A 14,617-nucleotide genomic window follows, 5' to 3' on the forward strand; every position below is an offset into this window, starting at 1 on the left:
AACTCCTCTATAGTTCAGACCCTTGAAAGGCAATGGGCTATTCCAGACCTCTTCTACTAACAAAGGCCTCAATTCACCCAAAATTGGAACTCAGAAAAATTGGTGGGCAAAAGCTATTTGGTGACTTTGGCACATAAAAATGATTGCGCCCTACATTAAAATAATCCTCCCCGCAAAAAAAAACCAAAAACAACCCAGTTCAGAGACCCTGTGTATCATGGAAAAAGTGCATAACCTCCCTCTCCCATTTCCAGTTAGGCATAAAATAGGGTGTGCAGGCTCAGGGGAACTTCTTTTTGGTTTGGAGGAGCCAAACAAACCAATTGCTAGCCCTTCCCCCAAGCTCTGCTGTGCTGGGCAAAATATCAGTGGGCCAATGGCATCTGTAGCCCACCCAATTCCACTACCTTTGGGAGTGTGTATAAAGACCATCTCTTGCATGCTGAGTAACTTATCTGCCAAACTGCATATTTTCTGTGCCAAATATCTCCTCTTAAACCAGCTGCAATTTGGCAACAACTAACTCAGCCTTCAGAGGCCTAAAGGACTTTGTGTGACTCAAGACAGAAGAGAACAGCAAATGCTGAAAGGGTCAGAGCAGTTTTCTTCCCCACACCTTTTCATAAATCCCTCCCCCCTCCCCTTTGACATCACATGAAACTTATACTTATTTCACAAAGTCGCAGACATTCTACTTGGAACTACAGAATTGCAGAAATACCCATACTTGCTATACACAGGACAACTCCAATCACAGTTTCACATGTACCCCCAAAAAGGTTCCCCTCCCCTTATTCAAGCACCTAGCAGGAACTGTATTTTCCTGTATTCCCAATGTGAAACTCAATAACAAGTTATACAATAACAGCTTCTAAAAGGAGGCGATGAGCAGGAGACCAAAAGGCTTCTGTTCACCCTCTTTTCACCAATCAGTTTCACGAGGTATGTATATAGATGTGAATTAGATTGTTCATATTCACCATCTTAAGAGAAAGGAAAAATAAAGAGACCGGTGCTTCTTGAATGAAAAGTACACACAGCCTCTAGCCCCAGGATATCGTTCACATAACCTCAGCATCTCCCTGTTTAACGATTTGTGTAAGGCTTTCAGGACCCAACATGAAGAAAGCTTGGCTCAGGCCGTATGTGAAAAAAATATCAGCCTGCTGACACTATTCATCAAATCTGTGTTTTCGTTCTTGGCTGTACAGCTGGACCTTTGAGAAAGGTTGACCATTTATTTTCTGTATAGGGAAAGCAGAAACCACTTTTACAAGGAGATTGATTGGATCGACTTTCCAAAGAAGAAGCAAGCTACGGATCTAGCACCTAGCAGTTCAACAGGATCTGATCGAGACCTGCTATTCTCTTTCATTTCTTGGCAGCTACATGTTCAAGAACACTCATTCTGTTCAGACTGCTGCCTTAGTCTTTCTGGAGACAGACAATGGGCAAGAAAAAAATCAAATAACTATGTATAAAGAGTTACTTTTGTCTACAAGCACAAGACACGAGTGCTGTCCCATCAGAAATATGATCAGATCTCTGAATGCTCTTTCGCAGCAGGAAATGGCAGCTACAAAGGGAAGCCATTCGCCTTAAGAACCGCGGTCTTATCTTACTCATGTAGCACCTTTTAAATCTTTGGATCCGTCTTCATACACAGCTTCATAAGCTGGTTCTCATGCACCAGCAGAGACCTGTCACAGTAGGGAATCCGTTTCCATTCATGATTCTCTTCTGAAACGACAGTGCTGGTTTCTCCATGCTGCCAAAGTCAATTCCAGTACTCAAGATAAAATAAGGCAGGCCCTAAGGGGAAGGGTATTTCCTAAGGATGATGAATTCAGACAGTGGACGAAGGTTGTTTGGAGGAAATTTGTTGCACAACACCTGAATGTATTAATATATTGATTAATAGCTGCAGTAGACAACACTATAGTGGACCATACTGTAGTGGTTTGGTTGCAAGCTCTGAAATTTGATGGGCTAAGGTGATGGTTTAATGCCATGAAAGAAGAAACATTTTGTTTATAAAGAATTTAACACAGCAGCTTATCTTCTTAGGAGGTTTTTTTTTTTTTTTTGCAACATTTTACTATATAGCACTGACACTAGTCTCCTCCAGATGCATCAACAGGGGCCACTATTTGACTATACCGAATGATTCTTCTGACGTGGATGTTGGCTGCAGATATGGTCTTATGTTTAATGTTTTTCTTTTATCTTTCCCCTCATTCTAATTTCATACCCACATTTACATATCTATGTTGTTTATGAGTGTGTGCATGAATGATCTATCTATGTCTGTTATGCAATTTCTTTCTATGATTGCAATGGGCCTCAAGTAACCCTCTGATACAAACAATATAAGGGAAAGTGACTGTGTATATTATTACGGTTCACAGATGTATCTACTCAGTTCAGATTTAAAGAAACTGGAGCTGGATCTCTTACTGGTGGCTACCCAATAATCATCAATACTGTAAATTACCCTTGACTGCTCTGGAGATGGACGTGCTCTGATGTACTCCAGTCTTCTCCGACTCATTTTGCTGTTATCACCCACATAAAAAGGGCCTTCTTCACCCTAAATGGCCCCTGCAATACTGTGTCTGTGCTATTGTCTTACTGGAATAAGGAACAGAAAACTACTGCTAAGTATGGAGGGGGGGAGGGGATTGCTTGTCTCACTGGAATGAAGTTCCTGTTTGGCAAAGGACACCTTGAGCCTTTAACATTGTTGCAGAGCATTTCCTGAGGGCAGGCAGAGTCTAATCCTGACTTAAAAGATCTTGCCATCATCTTCACATCCACTGCTGCTGTGTAATCAAAGACTTTCCCTCTCAGGTATGCCTTAGCATCCAGACACAAAGCAGTGACGTGGCAAGTTTTTTGCCTTGGCTAAGGGCATGGAATTCCAGAGCCGAGAAACTTCACATTTCACTTCAGTTCCTGTGTCTTCTAGAGGAAAAAAAAGTTTCATTTCGGCTTGGTTAGCAGCCTCCCTCCACCTTGATATGTAAAATCTCGGAGAATCCAGGTCTTTTTCTTAGGGCCTGAAAAGAAACATTTAGAGAATGGAGGTAAATAGAGGTTCTGCATTTACAGCAGACATTCACATCAATTCTCGTGCAATGCATATTCCTATTCCTAACAATCACCATGGATGAGATAAACCTCCAAGTTTCACTTAGAAATTAAACTGGTATTTACTTCTGCCTATGTTCAACGGCAGCCCTGGGAATCTTGTGTTCTGCCCAGTGGCGCACTTAAGAATTGCCATACTGGGACAGACCGAAGATCCATCAAGCCCAGTATCCTGTTTCCAACAGTGACCAACCCAGGTCCCAAGTACCTGGCTAGATCCCATGTAGTAAAACAGATTTTATGCTGCTTATCCTAGGAATAATCAGTGGATTTCCCCAAGCCATCTCAATAATGGCCTATGGAGTTCTCTTTTAGGAAATTATCCAAACATTTTTAAAACTCTGCTAAGCTAACTGATTTCACCACATTCTCCCCCCCCCCCCCCCCCCCCCCCCCCCCCCCGATGATGACCCACAACAAAAATAAGGCAGGAGGGATGCCCACTCCCTCTTGCTGCCATGAAACCCCCTGCCAAACCAACACCCCCCCTGCCAGGACCCATCTCCCACCCTGTCCTTAGAAAAAATTGGCAGGAGGGATGTGCACTCCCTCATGCCACGTGCAAACTCTCCCACTGAACCGACCCCACCCATCAGGACCTGACCCGACTCCCACCTCTGCCAGGATCCCCCTCCTCTTCCCCACTCCAATCCTTAGAAAAAATCGGCAGGAGGGTTGCCCACTCCCTTCTGCCTCAGCACCCTGGTTCTCCCTACACCCCCCTGAACCTCCTCCCCCGTACCTCTGAGTGGAGATGATAGCAGGAGGAATGACCTGTTCCTCCTGCCCACAGGCCCGCCACTCCAAAATGGTGGACCTTCCCCTTCCTGGTGCATCTTAGGATGCACAGGGACGGCCTAAAGTCCTGATTGGCTCAGATGCCTTAGGCTCCTCCCAATGTATCCCAGGATGCACCAGGCACCTTGGGAGAGGCCTTATGCATCTGAGGAAATCCTGGGATACACTGGGAGGAGCCTAAGGCTATGATTTATACTTATGATTACTGAACTGCAAATAAAAACTATTTAAACATAAAATACTGTCCCGGTAGAGCACTGTGTTCAGAAAATGCCATGTTACTTGAAACATTGACTAAAGTGCGATATGCTGAGACTAGAGCAGCTGCTTTTTGCATGGCAGGTGTTAAAATGTGGAACGCATTGATGGGGCAAATATGCCTTTGTGCTGACAGATTGAAATTTAAAAAACTTTTGAAAACACCGTTACTCGTATCTGATTTCATGTACGGAAACATTTCTATTTGTATAGGCAATAAATGGAAGTGGGCAAAAAATAACACAAAGACTCAGCTTTTTGTAATGTTCATTTTATGCTATGTATGTTTTATATGGACACCGTCTAGATATAAATTTTAAAAATAAATAAATATAAATAATTTATAAGCAGATTGATTTACATCAGCTCTAGGGCAGTTATAAGAAAGCACACCTTACATTAATGCACAGTATAAGCCACTTATACTAGTATCTTATGAAAAAAAGCAGGTGCCGTCCTTCTTTTTAAAATAGGCAGGTTTTGGCTGCTTTAAACTAGGTGCCCTGTTATAGTAGAGGTTGGGAGGCCAAGTAGGTGCCTATTTTATAAAGATCAACTTCTCTTATATAAAAAATTTTGATGAATTAGAGAAATACTTTTCTTGTATTTTTCTTTTTCTTATTTTCTTATCTTCGAATTCACTTTTATTTATATCTTATGCTGAATATCATTTGTAGACCATGAGTTGGGGATTAGAGAGCTGCACAGGAACGGGGACGACGGGAATCCCGCAGGACCCGCGGATTCCCCCTTCGGGTCGCGGGGATCCCGTGGAGACGCCCCCTAGGGTTGTGGGGATCCCGTGGGGACGTCTCCGATGGTTGCGGGGTTCCTGTGGGGTTGGATGCGAGGCTCGTCTTCTCCCTACCTGCCCTGCCGCAGTACACAGCTGATCGGAACGGAAGTCTTCCACGATGTCAGTGCTGACGTCGGAGAGAGGGCTTAAGCAAAGCCCTCCCTCCCTCCGACATAAGCGCTGACATCGGGAAGACTTCCGTTCCGATCGGCTGTGTGCTGCGATCGGCAGTGGCGTACCAAGGGGGGCGGGAGGGCAGTCCGCCCCAGGTGCAGCCATAGGGGGGGGTGCAGAGCCGGCCAGGTCCCCTTACCTTTGTAGCGCTTCCTCTGACTGACCGACAACAGGCCCTGTCCGACAAACCTCCCTGCCCTGTAGCCGCGAATCTAAATTACTTTCTTACAGCAGCTTCAATACTCCAGCTGCTCTAAGAAGGTAATTTAGATTCGTGGCTACAGGGCAGGGAGGGAGAAAGGGAGGAAAGGTGGAGTGGAGAGGAAAAGACGCTTAAGGTAAAACTGAGGGTGGAGAAGGACGCTGAAAGAACATGGAAAAGATGGGGGGGGAGAAGGACACTGAAAGCACATGGGGAAGACAAAGGGGTGGAGAAGGGCGCTGAAAGGACATGGAAAAGATGGGGGGGAGAAGGACACTGAAAGCACATGGGGAAGACAAAGGGGTGGAGAAGGACGCTGAAAGGACATGGGGAAGACAGAGGGGAGGGAGAAGGACGCTGAAAGTACATGGGGAAGACAGGGGGAGAAGGACGCTGAAAGGACATGGGGAGATGGGGGAGGACACTGAAAGCACATGGGGAAGACAGAGGGGGGAGAAGGACGCTGAAAGCACATGGGGAAGACAAAGGGGTGGAGAAGGATGCTGAAAGGACATGGGGAAGACGGGGGGAGAAGGACGCTGAAAGGACATGGGGAAGGCGGAGGGGGGAGAAGGATGCTGAAAGGACATGGGGAAGACAGAGGGGGGAGAAGGACACTGAAAGCACTTGGGGAAGACAGAGGGGTGGAGAAGGACGCTGAAAGGACATGGGGAAGACGGAGGGGGGGAGAAGGACGCTGAAAGGACATGGGGAAGACAGAGGGGGAGAAGGACGCTGAAAGGACATGGGAAAGACAGAGGGGGGAGAAGGACACTGAAAGGACATGGGAAAGACAGAGGGGGGAGAAGGACGCTGAAAGGACATGGGAAAGACAGAGGGGGGAGAAGGACGCTGAAAGGACATGGAGAAGACGGAGGGGGATAAGGACGCTGAAAGGACATGGGAAAGACAGAGGGGGAGAAGGACACTGAAAGCACATGGGGAAGACAGAGGGGGGAGAAGGATGCTGACAGGACATGGGGAAGATGGGGGTGAGAAGGATGCTGAAAGGAAATGGGGAAGAGAGAGTGGGAAGAAGACGCTGGCAGGGAAGAAGACAGAGATGACATACTATGGGGGAGCGGAGGGAAGAAGATGGGTGCCAGACCAATTTGGAAGGGGGGAGAAAGGGAGAGGCAGAGTAACAGAGCAAATGGAAGACGCAGAGAGAAGAGAGATAGTGGATGGAAGGAATTGAATGAGAACATGAGGAAAGCAGAAACCAGGCAACAAAGATAGGAAAAAAATTCTATTTCTTTTTTTTTTTTTGCTTTAGGATAAAGTAGTATATTAGTTGTGTTGATAAAAATTTATAAACAAATCACTGGAGGAATAAGATTATATTCTGTGATGATAGTCTATGACGATTTCATTAATCACAGCTCTTGTACAAAAATCGTGATAAAAATTTATAAACATTAGAGGCTCTGGTAGAAACCCGTTTACAAAGTATGTATTCTTCCCAATTAATATTTCCAAATTAATAAAGTCTTTTTGCTTATTTGTAAATGGGTTTCTACCAGAGCCTTTAATTCAGTAGCATAATTAAATGAAATAACTATTTCTGTAGTTTATAGGGACGGGTGGGGATGGAGGGGATTCCTCGTGGGGACGGAAGGGATTCCTCGCAGGGACGGGTGGGATTCCTCATGGGGATGGGTGGAGACAGGTGAGACTTTGGCGGGGACAGGTGGGATTTCTGTCCCCGCGCAACTCTCTATTGGGGATACAAAAACCTCAAACGTTCGCGGCTTGTCTGATTTTAAGAACCTGTCCTTATCAGAACTGCCTTTTGCGAGCTATCATTGGTTCTTTTGTCCCCCTACACTGACCATACTCGAACTGTATTTTTTCTTTTACTTTAACGTTTTTTTCAGAGTAATAGTCACTATAATCAAAGCCGTGGAAGGGCATAATCAAAAGGGACGTCCAAGTCCGTTTTCGTCTAAGCCGCAAGTCGTCCAAAGTAAAAAACAGCCTAGGACACATTTTCGAAAAACACATCCAAAATATTTTTTTCTGGGGCTTGTCAAGCCCCAGCTTTTGCAGCTGGAAAATAAAATTATTCTTCAAGAAACTGAGATAAAAAATATAAAAGTTGAAATTGGTGAATCTAAGAATTCTATTGAAAATATACAACAGGAATTAAAAGCATCAAAACAGCTTAATGAAGTAATGATAAAAGATAATACAAATATGCGTAGAAAATTGGAAACTTTGGAGAATTTTTCGCGTAATAATAATCTCCGACTGATTAACTTTCCTAAGATACCCTCGGTGACGCCTAGGGATATGTTGAAACGTTATATGTTGGAGATTTTGGGTATTCCAGAGGATACATTACCACCACTTACTCAAGTATATTACCTACCAACGAAACCTATTAAATCACCATCTAAACAACAGGAGAATAATCAACCAATTAATGTTTCAGCAATTTTGGAACTTTCGGATAGAGAGTTCGCATCTCCGGCAACATTGCTTCTTACTGTGGCTCTTGCCCCAGATAAAAACTGGTTGCTTAGATTGTTCTTTAGAAACAAAATGAAAGAATTTCTTGGACAAAAAATATTAATGTTTCCAGACTTGGCACGGGAAACCCAGAGAAGAAGACGAGAGTTTCTTTTGTTGAAACCAGGAGTTATATCTCTTGGTGGGACTTTTTTTCTTCGACATCCTTGTAAATGTGTAATACAATACCATATGAAGAAATATGTATTCTTTGAACCATTCCAGTTGACAGCCTTTTTGGTAGGAACTCGGCTGGATGAAGGAAAATCAAAATCAAAGTGAAGTGCATTTGAATAATGATATCCTTCCTCAGCCAAGGGATCTTGTTTTCCTAATATTTGAATTGATAGTTGTTAGTATTTGTTACTAAGTCCGCCTTATCCTTCTTGGATCTAATTTTGAGGACTTGAGCTGAATTTAAGCTAAAAATTTTATTTTATTTTACCTGATTACCATGTATTTTACTTTTGAGTATTATTTTCCTGCTTTTCTTCAACTTTCTGTACAAGTGGATACTTGATTTATAACATGTAAAAATTTGATAAATAAATAATTAAAAAAACAAAAAACAAAATATTTTTTTCTTTTGAAAATTGTCTAATTATACGTCCTGCAGATCTGATCATCCATGTCGCTAAATCATCCATATTTATACCACATTTTCATCCAACTTTTTGTCCAAGTCAAAAATGCCAAGAACAAGCCCTGTTGGACGTGGGAGGGGTCTGCAAAGTGATGGACTGAACACCCAGACATGGCACCTAAATAGTGGGGTACCTTACAGGGCGCTGCTGTGAACTTCACAAAAAGGATGCCATGTCTTCATCTTACTACAGCTCTCTTATAGGTCATGGTGAGCCCCCTAAACCACCTCCAGAATCCCCTAGACCCACTTATCTACCACCCCAATAGCCCTTATGGCTGCAGGAGCCACTTATATGCCAGTAAAAAAGGGTTTTGGGGGTGTATAGGGGAGTGCACATGTTTAAGTATCAATGCAGTGATTACAGGGGCTTATGGGCATGGGTCCTCCTCTCCATGAGTCCCTAACCCACCCCCAAGATGGCTTAAGCTGCCTCTGTGCTGGACGACTAGGCTTTCCTATGCCAGGCTGCCAGATGATGATGGTCTGGAGGCTGAATTTTAAAGGTATGATTAATATTTTTATGGGGGTGGGGGGATCGGTGATCACTGGGGTAGTGTGTTGGGGTCTTTGTTATGTGTTTGCAGTGCTTATCTGGTGACTTTAGGTGTGTTTTTGTGACTTAGACCATGTTTTACATGGTCTAAGTCACAACATCCAAGTTCCGTCGATCCTGGGCTGTATAACTAAGTCTAAGCTGGCCCACATCCCGCCCAACTCCCGCCCTCGACACTCCTCCTGAAACGACATGTTTAGCTATGGTCGTTCAGCGGCACTATGAAGGCCTAGGTCATTTAGAAATACATCCAAAACCCATTTTTAATATCAGCACTTGGACTTATTTGGACAATGTTTGTCCAAGTGCCGACTTAGGCTTGTTTTTGGACGTTTTTCTCTTTCGATTATGAGCCCCATAGTCTTTATAATTACCACCTAGCCACTTTTACTGGATCCAAAAGTTTTCTGACATTTTCCATATACTTAGCTTTGGTGCACCTATTCTTAACCTTGGTGATTGAAATCCCCAGTTAGAGTGCCTAGATGTCAGGGTAACCAGCTCTACGGAGCATCTCTGTTTCACTCGCAACCGAGCTTCATCAGGAGATCATCCAAACAGATGTTACTTTAATCAACCATTTTAAGCTTTTTAAAGTGCATCTCAATAAACTCTAGCCAAGATGGCTTCTTCTGCCATCCTATACTCATCGACGCTTAAAGAAAAAAAGAAGAAAAGTATTTCTCTAATTCATCAAAATTTTTCATATAAGGGAAGTTTGTCATTGACATTTATATAGTAGGTAATAGTGTTATTTTAAAAAGATGCCTAGGCACCTAATGGTCTTCATAAAATGCCAAAATCACAGCTACAGTGCAACTGTCCACATTTACACCAGCTCGGGAGTCGGTGCCTAAACTCCTCTCCTGAACACATCTACACCAGGGTTCTGAACTTGTATATGGGGCTAATTTTATAAGAGGCATTATTCTCCTAACTCTATAAAAAGTATTGAAAATGATGTGGGCAAATTTGGGCAGGTACCCAATTTGCGCATGCACAATTTAATTGAATAACAATTAATTTGTACCAATAATTGGCATCTCAACAAGCAATTATTGGCGCTAATTGGAATGAATTACAAGCTAGGTATGGAAATTAAGGCTTGGGATCCACACCTAAGTTCTATGCACGAGTCAAAGAGGGAGTGGAAATGGGCGGGTCATTGGTGGATTGGGGGATGTTCCTTTAAGTTATGCAAATAGTTATAGAGGAGCATCACTGCATAAATTTAGGTGTGGGCATTTGCATCACATTTTTATTGGTGCAAATTGTCACACATAAAGTTAGGTGCGGTTGCCAGGCATAAGTGCTATTCTATAAACTGCACCCAACTTTAAGCGTGGTTTATAGAATAGCTCTTTCTTTGGTGCCGATTTTTTAGGCACCATATACAGAAATTAGTTTTAAAAAATAAGAACATAAGAATAGCCTTACTGGGTCAGACCAACAGTCCATCAAGCGCAGTAACCCATTCTCATGGAGGCCATCCAGGTCACTAGTACCTGGCTAAAACCCAAAAAGCAATAACATTCCATGCTACCGATACAGGGTAAGCAGTGGCTTGCCCCATGTCTTTCTGAATAACAGACTATGGACTTTTCCTCCAGGAACTTGTCCAAACCCTTCTTAAAACCGGTAACGCTATCCGCATTTACCACAACCTCTGGCAATGCGTTCCAGAGCTTAACTATTCTATGAGTGAAAAAATATTTCCTCCAATTGGTTTTAAAAGTATTTCCCTGTAACTTCATCGAGTGTCCCCTAATCTTTGTAATTTTTGACGGAGTGAAAAATCGATCCACATGTACCCATTCTGCTCCACTCTGGATTCTGTAGACTTCAATCATATCTCCCCTCAGCCATCTTTTTTTCCAAGCTGAAGAGCCCTAACCTTTTTAGTCTTTCCTCATACAAGAGGAGTTCCATCTTTTTTATCATCTTGTTCTCTCTTCTTTGAACTTTTTCTAGCACCGCTATATCTTTCTTGAGATAAGGAGATCAGAATCAAATGCAATACCCCAGGTGAGATCGCACCATGGCACGATACAGGGGCATTATAAAACATTATTAGTCTTGTTAACCTTCCTTTTTTTAATAATTCCTAGATTCTTGTTTGCTCTTTTGCCACCACCACACATTGGACGGAAGGTTACAGCATATTGTTTACAATGACACCCAGATCCTTTTCTTGGTTGCTAACCCCCGAGGTGGACCCTAGCGTCTGGTAACTATGATTTGGGTTATTCTTCCCAATGTGCATCACTTTGCATTTGTCCATATTAAATTTCATCTGCCACTTGGACGCCAAGTCTTCCAGTCTCCCAAGGTCTGGTCTGCAATTTTTCACAATCTGCATGCATTTTATGTAAGGTAAAGTTAAAAACTTTCTACTTCAACCAGGCTTTTGAGGGATTTTCCCCTTCCATTATTTTGCCACAAAACTAATTTGACAATGTAAGACCTTGACTGGGTTTTCTGTGCAGATTTTTAACATTGTGATTGATTTGACATTGTAATTATTCTATTTATTCTATTTGTCTATCTTTTCTGTTCTACCTTCTCTGTCTTATCTAATTTATGGAGTTCCTTTCTATTTTCAGTTTTATGTACATTCCTTCATCTGTAAACCACTTAGATCAGTCAATGCCAGAGCAGCATATCAAATTAATAAAAAATATAAACATAAATTACCCCTTTATAAAATTATCCCTCATAAGAACAGCCATACTGGGTTAGGCTGATAGTCCAGCAAGTCCAGTATCTTGTTTCCAACAGTGGCCAGTCCAAGTCACAAGTTGCTGGCAGAAACCCAAACAGTAGCTACTAATCTCAGGCCCAGCAGTGGCTTCCCGCATGTCTATCTCAATAGCAGACTATAGACTTTTCCTCCAGTAACTTGTCCAAAGTTTTTCTAAACCCAACACTGCATATTGTTTATGATGACACCTAGATCTTTTTTCTTGGGTGGCGACTCTTAAGGTGAACCCTAGTATCAAGTAACTATGATTTGGATTATTCTTCCCAGTGTGCATCATTTTGCAATTGGCCACATTAACCCCCTCTTTTACTAAGGCGCACTAGCTGTTTTAGCGCACGCTAAACGTTAATGTATCCATTATATTCTATGGACGCTTTAAAGTTTAGTGCGCGCTAAAATGGCTAGCGTGCCTTAGTAAAAGGACCTATAAATTTCATCTGCCACTTGGGGAAAAAGGGTTTTGAAAATAAACCCCTAAATTTCCATTAAAGTAAATGCCAGGTTTAGGCACTGCTCCCAGTGCAGAAGCTCTCACCTTTAAAGAGAATCAGTCCCACCTTACCTGCAGTTTGTTCACCATTTCTTCAAACAGTTTCCTGGCCTCAGGGCTGGTAGGGTCTTTGAAGTAGTCCACAATCCCAACCTGAACCACGATGGATTTAAGATTCCGACAAACACCTCAAATAAAATATAAATAGCCATTATGGAACTTGTCCTGGGTGAAGAGACATTCCCTTAAGATCAATTCCACCTTAGCTTCTAAAAAACTTAATTACACTAATTAGCTGACACTTAGGACTCCTTTTACTAAGCGTCCTATAGAGTGAATACAACCCCCCCCCACCCGCGGCCGTTACCTTATTTCGACCACCGCCCGCTGCCGCTGCTCCTGTGCTCTGCTCCTGCCCACGTAAGAAGAGTAAAGGAAAGGACAGGTGGGTGCAGCGATTGCACGCCACTGGCCCAGAAGCCTTATTCCCGACGTCAATTCTGACGTCGGACTGAAGGTCCGAACCAATGACTGGCCCGGACCTTCAGTCCGACGTCAGAATTGACGTCGGGGGTAAGACTTCTGGGCCGACGGCATGCAATCGTTGCACCCGCTTGGCCTTTCCCAGCAATTCGCTCTGTGCCGGCTCCCTTGACCCGCTGCTGAGCCAGGAGTCCAAACCCCCCGCCACTGCTGTATCCTCATAATTGAATTCAGCGGGTGGGTGGGCGGGCTTGGGGGGGGCAGAAGAGGACAAAGGTTGGAAGGCAGTGAGGGAAACATAGGAGGGAGGGAGGAAGGAATACCGGTAATTGGGGGGGAGAGATGACTAAGGCTGGAAGGCAGTGAGGGGAACATAGGAGGAATGAAGGAAGGGACAATAGTTGGGCCTGAGGAAGTAAAGAAAGAAAGAAATCAAAAGACAATGGGGGGGGGGGGGAAGGAAGAGGCAAAGGCTGGAAAACAGTGAGGGGAACATAGGAGGGAGGAAAAAGGAAGGGACAATTGGGCCTGAGGAAGGAAAGAAAGAAAGAAATCATCAGACAACGGGGAGGGGAGGGGAGGAAGAGGACAAAGGGGAAGGGGAACATAGGAGGAAGGAAGAAAGAGACAATTGTTGGGCCTGAGGAAGGAAATAAAGAAATCACCAGACAACTAAAGGTAGGAGAAATGATTTTATTTTCAATTTAGTGATCAAAATATGTCAGTTTTGAGAATTTATATCTGCTGTCTATATTTTGCACTATATTTGTCTATTTTTCTATAGTTGTTACTGAGGTGACATTGCATATTTTTTTAAAAGTTATCTGCCTTGACATCTGTGCCCTGTCCCTGCCTACCACTAGACCACCAGAGGGGGGACAGGGTGCAGAGTCTGGCAAGGAGTGTGGAGTTGGATGCATAGCCTGGCAGGGAGAATTTGGTTCAGAATGTTTTTTTTCTTGTTTTCCTCCTCTAAATTTAGGGTGCGTCTTATGGTCAGGTGCATCTTATGGAGCGAAAAATACAGCAAGTCTTGGCATCAGTTTACAGAATTACCCTGTTTTTCCCTCCTTTAGTTTATTAATCAAGCACATGAGAAAATAGCTTATCCACCTATTTTCTGTCCTTGGGTTTATATGGTTGGATGAGCTATAAGTACATTGCAGACCCAGTGGTTCCAAGTAGGGATTTCCTCTGTTACTTTAAGGGCCCAGGCACTGTTTGGTTAGTGTCAGTATGGTTTGGGAATAGAGCCTGGGTGGAGCTGAAGCTTAACCATTTAGCAGTGATATTCAGTCCACCAAAAGGCAAAGCAAGCAAATAAAGTTAGGACAGCAACGGAGCTAACTGGTGACTTCATTCAGATAGGTTACTTGTGGAGACTAGTGCATATGATGTCATTTGCTGCCAATTAGTATAAGAACAAGCATTCCCATGAAAAAGTCTGAGGACGGCTAAGACCTGTGTGCCCGAGAGAGGTTGGTTGGTGAAGTGGTGGTCAAGGGAGGTCGGTAAGAGTGTTCTGTTATGGTTTGTGGAGAGCAGAGAGAGAATGGAAGGAGATCCGCTCCCACTTGTGATGTTACCTGCTGCCGACTAGTACAGGAACTAGCTTTCCTGTGGCACAGCTGTGAACATATGATTGAAGGAATGCAAGACCAAAGGGGTTTGCCCAGTGGTGTACGAAGGGGGGGTGGTCTGCCCCAGGCGCCATGTTGGTGGGGGTGCCTCCTCTTCACCCCCTACCTCTTCCTATTCCACCCCTTCCTCCATACCTCTAGTTGAAGTTGCTGTT

General features: G+C 43.6%; 1 protein-coding gene across 5 annotated transcripts in view; it reads right to left on the bottom strand.

The window, feature by feature from the left end:
- Positions 1-693: 693 nt before the first annotated feature.
- FBXO41 (F-box protein 41) overlaps positions 694-14,617 on the bottom strand; it is a 184,279-nt gene continuing 170,355 nt past the window's right edge. For all 5 annotated transcript variants that reach the window (XM_033953771.1, XM_033953778.1, XM_033953788.1 and 2 more), the window contains 2 exons: positions 12,412-12,527; positions 694-3,059 (listed from right to left, as the gene is read on the bottom strand). In XM_033953771.1, coding sequence (XP_033809662.1) covers positions 2,997-3,059; positions 12,412-12,527 — 179 coding nt within the window. In that variant the 3' untranslated portion in view covers positions 694-2,996. The remainder of the gene's footprint in view (positions 3,060-12,411; positions 12,528-14,617) is intronic.

This window comes from Geotrypetes seraphini, chromosome 1 (genome assembly GCF_902459505.1).
Source record: "Geotrypetes seraphini chromosome 1, aGeoSer1.1, whole genome shotgun sequence".
Taxonomy (NCBI): domain Eukaryota; kingdom Metazoa; phylum Chordata; class Amphibia; order Gymnophiona; family Dermophiidae; genus Geotrypetes; species Geotrypetes seraphini.